At 41.7% G+C, this 8,651-nt stretch overlaps 1 protein-coding gene across 6 annotated transcripts; it reads right to left on the bottom strand.

Annotated features, from left to right (window-relative positions):
* Window positions 1-1,560: 1,560 nt before the first annotated feature.
* Window positions 1,561-8,580, bottom strand: ATP5PF (ATP synthase peripheral stalk subunit F6). Of its 6 annotated transcripts, none has more exons than XM_014525584.2 (4): window positions 8,437-8,580; window positions 7,578-7,754; window positions 4,919-5,043; window positions 1,561-1,689 (listed from the first exon to the last, which is right to left on the bottom strand). In XM_014525584.2, the coding sequence occupies exons 2-4, from the start codon at window positions 7,745-7,747 to the stop codon at window positions 1,661-1,663; spliced, it is 324 nt and encodes a 107-aa protein (XP_014381070.1). In that variant the 5' UTR covers window positions 7,748-7,754; window positions 8,437-8,580; the 3' UTR covers window positions 1,561-1,660. The 6 variants fall into 6 exon arrangements, with proteins under 6 accessions (XP_014381070.1, XP_006035496.1, XP_025047376.1 ...); XM_006035434.3 differs by having other exon boundaries at window positions 8,448-8,570; XM_025191591.1 differs by having other exon boundaries at window positions 8,454-8,544.
* Between the last annotated feature and the right edge of the window lie 71 nt (window positions 8,581-8,651).

Genomic DNA, 8,651 nt, shown 5'->3' on the forward strand with positions numbered 1-8,651 from the left:
TCTTCTTATCCCCTTTTTCCTTGGCAAGGGTTTTATATGCTGTCCCACAACATTATAGGAGAGTGCTTATAAACAATGCAGCTTTGCTAAGATGCTAACTCCACCACAAATCTACAACCCTTCACTCTTCATCTCTTTCATTTATATACTGGACTGACATTCTGAAGAATCACACTGTTGACTTAAAAGCAGTCAAAAAGAGATTACCTTTATAGTTATGTTCAAGTATGCTATACATTAGCCCCCTTCATGGAAAACTAGCTTTTACTCCTGACAGGTGAGAAACCACAAGAAGGGCACAGGAGCTGAAGTATTCATTCTGGACATATTTAGAAGTTCAAGCTAAGGGAAACTTGCCTACACCAGGAATCTGATAAAGTGGAGGTAACCCTGCTTTTCCTGGGGACTTCCAAGCAGAAGGTAGAACAGGGTGGTTTCTTAGAGATTAACTGGTTCATAGAAGCTTTCATAGGCAACAGCCTGTTTCTTCAGTCTGTTCAAAGCATCTAAAGGCTGTTGCCTATGAAAGCTCATGCCTCTGTGAACCAGTTACTGGTAACCAAAGCCACTCTATTCTAACGAGACTAACCTAGTTAACTACCTTCTCTAAGAATTCTCAAGGGCACTGGAAAACAAGTTACTTGTATACAACATTCTCATCTGCCAAGAGGATTAGCATTAAATTTTAATAGTTGATCCATGTATAAGGCCTGTTTGCTCACATCTCTCATCTACATCTTTAAGAGGCTTATAAAGGTTTGGCAAGATTCGGCAAGATTCTGAGGAAGAATTTGTTAAAGCTGTAGAGGAAGTACAGTCTAGGAATAAGACATTTTCAGTAGACCTAGAGATCTTCCAAGCCCCAGCTCTGTGTGTGTGTGTGTGGGGGGGGGGGTGGGGGGGGGGGGGGGGAAGGGGTGGTGGTGGTGGTGAAAGAGACCTACACTCTGACCCAAACCAAGGCTTATAACAGTTCAGTAATTAGATTCTACAGCAATCTAGTAAGAGGCCAACAGTAGTCAGTCAGTTCCTCCTCCCCCACACTCCATAGTGTTTCTGAGCAGATACAAGTAGCTTAAGCTTGATAACGGGCTTTTCTAAAACAGTAAGGGCTAGAAAGTTTAGATTCAAATTCCAAAGAAGATGGCAGCCTGCAGAAGAAGCCAATGTACCAATTTGTCTAAATCAGTTCAACTCGCATGTGCAGTTACATAGAAGCTTCCATTTAAGCTCACAGAAGTCTTCAAACATGGAACAGCCACATGGATGTAGGAGTGCTTTACTTACATGTTTTATTGTACTTCTCTGAGGTTTATCACTGGTAGTTGATCCATACGTAAGGGCATATACTGACAGCTTTAAAAGACAAAGCTATTTTTTGTGTCCCTCTTTGTACGTTTAAGAATTAATGTAATCTTAAACAAGAGATGAGACTTCCAAGCACATTTTAGCATTTTTGATTTCTAAGGGAGGGTTTTACTAAATATGGCTATTTGCAAGATTAGAAACATGTTATGTTGAGTTTAGAATCTATACCACAGTTCTTAAAGTACAAGCATGTGAAAGTGAACCACAACATTTATTATGTTACAGCTGCCAGCCTATCCAACAACAGTTCCATGAGAAAACACTGCTGCTTGGAAAACCCAGGGTTCCAAGATCACTTCTGAGCTGCTTCCAAGTTGGGTTCTAAGAGGAGAAAAGAAAGTCACATTATTTTCAGGTTATTCAAACTTCAAATACTATTCAGAGCCACACATCCCTATTCTAACAAATTAAAGTTATTAGGACACATTTACAAAAATGTTATCAGCAGGTAACTACATATAACAGCTATTTGTAATCAAGGGTTGAAACAGTGGTGCAGAGGGACATTTAGCAAACAAGTAATTGTAGCGTGTGCAGCATTTTCCCAAGTTAGTCATTACATACATCAGGAAGGAGACATTTAACTGTCTAATTACTGTAAAGATCCTTGGTCAGAATGCCGTTGAGAAAAACATTAATGAGATGAGAACATATACCAGTCTTTCTAGCACAAGTTACCTTAAAAAACAAACTGCCATGTGTATACAGATACAGAAAGGCTAATTTTAAACTCTAATCTACTTTAAAGGAGTGAAGTATATTACTTTAATGGTTAAATCCATTAAGCCATTATGGTATATGGTTAAATCCTCAAAGAGTTTTGAATCTCTTTGAGTCTCTTAAAGAAAATGAAAGAATTATTGGGGGGGGAAATCTGAACACACCTGACCTTTCCCAACACCACAGCTATATGCCTCATTTTTCTGCAGAATTTTCACTTATGTTTGTATTCGAAGAGTTCTTGGTAGACAAACCGCTGCAGTCAAAATAAGACTTTCCTGATAGCTTCCGTATTTACACAAATAGGAGACAGCCCTTGATTCTAAGAGGACCCTGAGCACAAAGAAGGAAGGAGCGAATTTGAAAACAATAACCTTGAAATTAAAAATGGCTGTAACCATTTCCACATAGTACTCATACACTTACATCATTTCTGGATAAATTATGTTACCTTTTTGGAAACCGCTGCAAGTTTTAGAGCAGGTGTTCCATAAACACACTTTTGAACAGCACTTTGGCACCTACTTATATGCAGTACAAACTATGCGTGATATTAATCTAAAGCTAAAGGTTTGCAATTTACCACAGTTCATTGGGCTGGACCCCACCAAAGTCAACAGCATTTCAAGACATGGTGACCCCATACACACACGTATTGAGCAGTGCTGAGTTAACTCCAGAAACCCCTGCACGAAGGATCCATATACTAACTATCCCCCACCACTCATGATTGCAACTGGGTGTTTGTCACAAGTCCTGGAATGCTCCAAAAATATATATGCAACAAGGCAGAGGACAGTCTAGTCTGGCTTCACCTCATGGTGAAGAGAGGGGCCACACTAATCGTATGTGACAGGCATCATGTTGTGTAATGTCCACAGAAAGACCAATCTTGACAGTTGGACAAGATAGATATATTCAGTTTGGTCTGTACCAAGAAAAGTAGTAGCAGGTAAGAGTTATTTTTCTTCATAGATCCAACATGTAACATCCGAAAATGGCAACTCACAGCACTGAAACCTCATGCACCTAAGAAGTTGCTAGTTGTAGTCTTTATCAGATTTTCACTTAGTTTTTTAGACCTACCCCAAGCAATATTAGCTGAAAAGCAGCTAAAAAACAGCTTTCAGGCAAAGGGGACCCCAACCTGAAGTATAAATCGTCATAGCAGTCACACAGAGTGGAAAATGACAGACAGCTAGCATGTCAGATGGAAGACAATTTCACCACCCACCATGATTTAAAATAGCTTTGAGATAAGCTGCAGATGCAGTGTTCCTGACAGGTTTCAAACTGAGTCTTTAGCCTTAGAAATGGATTCGTGAACAGATATGTGCCCAACTAGATGGATCCCAAGGCTGTTTAATAATAGTCCTGTGCAAACAAAAGCTACATGCCACTTTCCACATTAAGAATGTGTGTTGGTCACTAGCAAAATAACTTCATTTATGCACCAGACTAAGGCTTAGTTTGTGTCTTGGAAATGATAGATTAGGCAAGTATGGCTTCAGGCACTCACGGATGTTAGAGGCAAACAAAATCTATTGGCATATGGTCATAAAACCTGAATATAAACAAACCCATGGTAAACTGGAAAACTTCATTTCATGTCCAAAAATTCAAAGCCACAGATGTTCAGATGTGTGCCGACTCTGACCCCAGTCAAACAAGGATCTTAATCCTAGAGGGCATTTGGCTCTCAACTAAACCATAAAATTTCAGAAAACGCTGGATTCTATTCACTAATTTAACTGTGTCATTATGGGATTTCGTCAAAACCACTGTTTTCCTGGTAAAAAAGGATAAATCAGTATTACTGTATAGAGTAGACAAACAGCAGTTTTCAGAAAATGTAAGCTGGAGAAGAAGAGGTAGCTTGGTACTTCTGGATTTTGGAGAGTTCCTCAAAATTTTGGTCTCTTTAGAATCCAAGCCAATCAATTTAAAGACATAGAAGCATGTCTTCATTCACACCCACGTGTCATAATAAATAAATCTCCTTACCTGTAAAACAGGCAAACTACACTTTTGAAATATGAAAAATGAAAAAAATAAAAACAATTCTCTCTCTCCTTTATCTTTTTACAATTAGTAATATCTTGACTAAGGCTTTAATTTTGGTATGGTGACTGTTTCCTAGCCTGTGCTGCTGAAGTTTATTACAGAGAGGTTCTGCAAATTATTAAGCTGCAGCTTCATCTTCTCTTCGTTAAACAGTAAAAGCAAAGAAAAGGTTGCAAGACTATGCTTTTACTTCACAGGGGAGGAAGGGAGGAGAGTGTCTTGTCAATTTACTCATGTGAATTACAAGTTTGTCTCTTATCTGCTGACACCAAGGGGGAAAAAAATAGGGGACTGGCTGAAATGACTATTTAGAGAATTCTTGTGCCAACTGTTCCAGGTGTGAGTGAAATTAATATTGTGAAAAGCATAAGTGGAAGCTAAACAGAAAGTCTTAACTTCGCAAATAAAGTACTAAAAAGAAAAATAAGCTTCTTCATGCTGCCTTACCAGTTCTCTTAATCTATGCATGGGGTAACATCAACTCAAAACAAGTGTCCTTTAAACTCAATTGTCACTCTAGTCATTAACTTTTTTGGCTGAGTTTTGACACAACTACCATTTGTTACAATTCTGTGCAAAAGACTACTAGAAATGAGACTCAAGCTAATAAACAAGACTAAGCATTTACTTTTGCAATCAGTCAAGTACACATTTGATTCACAGTAGACCTCTTAACAAGGAAATAAAAAAGGTCTCCATCCCACTACTGAGTTTCTCACCTGCATGCTTATGAAAGTAGAATTTGTACATAAAACTGTAGACTCACCCTCAAATTTAAAATCTGGAAATTTGGTTAGGTCTCCCCCACCATACAACCGCTGAAGTTTCATTATTTCTTCATTCATATCTTTCTGGTATTCAGGGCTCACATCAACTGGACCCCCTGCTTTCCTAGAATTACAACATTTCTGATCAAAATCTTTATTCTAAACATTTCACATTAAAATCTTCCCTTTTAACAGATTATTCTATGCAAATAGGAGACTGTCACACCCAACTAGAGAAAGCAGTTCAAATGTTTAAAAAAAAAACAAACAAGAAATGTTGCCTTCTGGTGTGTTCTACATTAAGCTTAGAGCTGAATGAAAGAATCATGCAATGAGAGTATTAGACAATGTTCTGCTTCTATAGACTGGACTGCAATTTCTGGACTGCTGAAGCTCTCACTTCCCAAGTAGCTGTGAACAGAGAGACTTGGCAATTAGTACTCTGAATAATCCCAAGTCCTTCGAGACTTGAGAGTTTAAAACAAGATGCTACTATTCTTGAAGTGGTAATAAATCTGCTGAAAGAAGGCTCCAGTTCTCTAGCAGGAACAAAAATGTTAACTGGAATAAGGTGAAGAAAAGCCTAATACACAAGTAACTTCCATAAGTAAGAACACATTTCCTAGAATATAACAACCCCGTAGGCTACTTAGGTTTACTACCACCCACATGCAGCTTCATGAACATTACATTACAAAAGTGCACTTTGAAATTAACTAGTCTGCCAGTTTGAAAATCCCATGTTTCAGTTACATCTCAAAAATAAGATCAATCCAGTGAAGGCACTTGAGATTTATATTTTTGTTTGATACTTCTGAAAGTGAAAAAGCTGTTTTAAATATTTAAGCATCAAACAAAGTTATAAATCCTAATTGTTCAGCATGAAGAAGATAAACGTTATTTGAAATTTTTACCAAAAATGTGTTTTAAATTTGTCTATAAGGTCTGGTCAGCAAATAAAATATTTTAGGCACCTGTAGCGGTCCCAGTTATCAATTCATGCACAACTAAGCAAGCTTATGAGCCCTATGGATGGAACAATCCCACGCACTGGTACAAGATGGGAGCTGACTGGCTGGGCAGCAGCTCTGCAGAAGAGGACCTAGGAGTTACAGCTGACAAACTGAATGAGACATCAGTGTCCCCTTGTTGCCAAGACGGCTAATGGCATCCTAGGCTGCATTAGTAGGAGTGTTGCCAGCAGGTCCAGGATAGCGATTATTCCCCTTTATTCAGCACTGGTGAGGCCACATTTGGAGTACTGTGTTCAGTTTTAGGTCCCCCACTACAGAAAGGATGTGGACAAGTCAGAGAGAATCCAGCAGAGGGCAACAAAATGATGAGGGGGCTGGGGCACATGACTTATGAGGAAAGACTGAGATAATTGTGCTTATTTAGTTTAGAGAAGAGAAGACTGAGAGGGGATTTAATTGCAGCCTTCAACTATATGAAGTGGGGTTCAAAAGAAGATGAAGCTGAACTGTTCTTGGCGGTGGCAGATGGCAGAAGGAAAAACAGTCTCAAGTTGCAGCAAGGGAAGTTTAGGTTAGATATTAGGAAGAATTTTCTCACTAGGAAGACAGTAAAACACTGGAACAGGTTAGCCAGAGAGGTGTGGTAGAAGTTCCATCCTTGGAGGTTTTTAAGACCCAGCTAGACAAAGCTTTGACTGGGATGATCTAGTTGGGGATGGTCCTGTTTTGGGCAGGGTGTTGGATTAGATGACCTCCTGATGTCCCTTCCCACTCTGATTTTCTGATTCTATTTTCAAATAGGGCTCCATAAAGCAGTAAGAGATGTCAAATAAATCCAGAAATATGCAGGCTGTTAAGAACCAAATTAGGGCACTTAATTTCTCTAAATTCTACTAAACTATTGTAGGGGAAACACTAATCCTGAAATGGAAACTGCCACTGAATGTATTTATTATCATTCCTTTACGCATCATTCAAGTTGCTTGGCAAAAGCTTTGTTTAAAAAAAAATATCACTTGGGCTTCAAGAATGGAAGACCCACCTACTTCCCACAGTGATACTAACAATAAAGTTATCAGAAAAGCAAAAATTCATTCTTTACAAAATCTTGTTTTTATTCCACATCAGGGTGGAAATAAGGGTGTTTTGCAAACAAACGTGAAACAGAGTCTAACAGGCTAAGAAGAATGTCTTCGGTCTGCTCAACAGTTAAGCACTACCCTGGGTCTCTTCCATCTCAGATTAAGTGCTCAATCAGGTTATACTCAGCCTCTCCTTACAACACAAGAAGCATCCATTAATTTTTGTATTGCAGAACAGCTCCAAACAGGAAAGAGATGAAGAGACCTACACAGAAAGACACAGTCAGTCTCAAAAGTGAGGGCACTAACTAGCGAAAGTTTGGAAGGTCCAAAACCAAGTCCTTGCTCTAAAAAGATGATTGCCCTCAAGGTTGGATGAAATTTTGAACTTCTAGAACTGATCACACAAAGTCAATTATTTTCCACCCAAATGGGCATTTCAAAACTCCCACCCATTCTAGCTAACGAGTTCTGTACTCCTAATCATGCCCATTAATGAGCGCAATCCCCGTTTTGACATTTTGTTACATCCTTCTCTTTACCATTCCCTTTACCTCATCAAGAGGGTTTTATTTGTGGCCAAATCACTGCCATTTACTTACTGGCTCTTTGAACTGTATTCTCTAATCTTGTCCACAAAGAGCTTCTGGACCGGATCCAGCTCCTTTGCCTTGTTAAATGCAATGGCAGAAAGCCCAATGTTCCTTCGCAAGTGCAAGGCGCTGGCAAGACGGAAGAGGGAAGAAAGCCTGAAGATATGCTGGAGAACCATGATGACCCTGAAAAATGAGAACATAACAAGGAGGCTCTTTCACAAACTCTTTCCTTTTTCTACTTCACAGAAGGGAAAAGAACAGGGGAAGAGTCTCAGCCCCACTGTATGCAGGACAAGTGCCTCTTATGCTTTTTGCTGGAAGTTTGCTGTGCTCCTCACACAAGGCCCTGTGCACAAATGAGGCCAGACCAAGCTCCTGTGAGCCGGGGGAGGAAGATGGAGAGCCGAATTCCCCAAACTAAACAGCAAAACGCAACCTGGCTTCCAAAGGCACGGTGACACCAGGGCTCAGTGCTGCTCAGCAGCTGGCAGGGCCAGACACTCCCCCCCCCCGGCCAGGAGCCCTCCCAACCCCTCCCTCTCGGCCCCTTCAACGCCGCGAACGAACCGCTCACTTTTAAATCGTAACCGCCTTAACGGTCGTAAACCCCCTCTCCCCAAGGGGCAACCACCCCCTTTCGCCCCAGGGCTACTTAGAAGGGGAGGCCCCGAGAGGGCGCAGCCTCCAGTACGGCGAGGCCACGCGCGGACTTCAGCGCTCCCGGCCCCAAGTCACCTTGGGCGAGTGTCAACCAGCGCCGGCCCCGCCCCCCGCGCGGCACGCCGGGTAGCGCCCGCACGCAAGGCACGACAGGAATTCCCTGCCACACCATGGCACCCCTCCCCCACTCCCCGGCGCGGCTGACCCAGAGCCTACAGCCACCGGCGAAAGGGAAGCCCGGGACTGCCGCTACCACTGCCGCCCGCACAGCCCCACACACGGCCACCAGAAGTGCGAGAGCGACTTCCGGGTCCCAGGGCAGGGCCGGAAAGTGCAGTGAGGGGCGTAGCCCCGCCCCCAGCGGACGCGGATTGGCGGGTGGGCGCGCGCGGGGCATGCCGGGATTTGTAGTCCTCGCAC

The sequence above is a fragment of the Alligator sinensis genome, unplaced genomic scaffold, assembly GCF_000455745.1.
Source record: "Alligator sinensis unplaced genomic scaffold, ASM45574v1 scaffold1151_1, whole genome shotgun sequence".
Classification (NCBI taxonomy): domain Eukaryota; kingdom Metazoa; phylum Chordata; order Crocodylia; family Alligatoridae; genus Alligator; species Alligator sinensis.

Bases quoted from the DNA above. Each gene is read 5' to 3' on its own strand.
- ATP5PF (XM_014525584.2), bottom strand. From the start codon at position 7,747: ATGGTTCTCCAGCATATCTTCAGGCTTTCTTCCCTCTTCCGTCTTGCC. The intron at 5,044-7,577 runs GTAAGTAAATGG...TTGTAATTCTAG, and splicing joins GAATACAGTTCAAAGAGCCA to GAAAGCAGGGGGTCCAGTTG. The intron at 1,690-4,918 runs GTGAGTCTACAG...TTCTCCTCTTAG, and splicing joins TCCAGATTTTAAATTTGAGG to AACCCAACTTGGAAGCAGCT.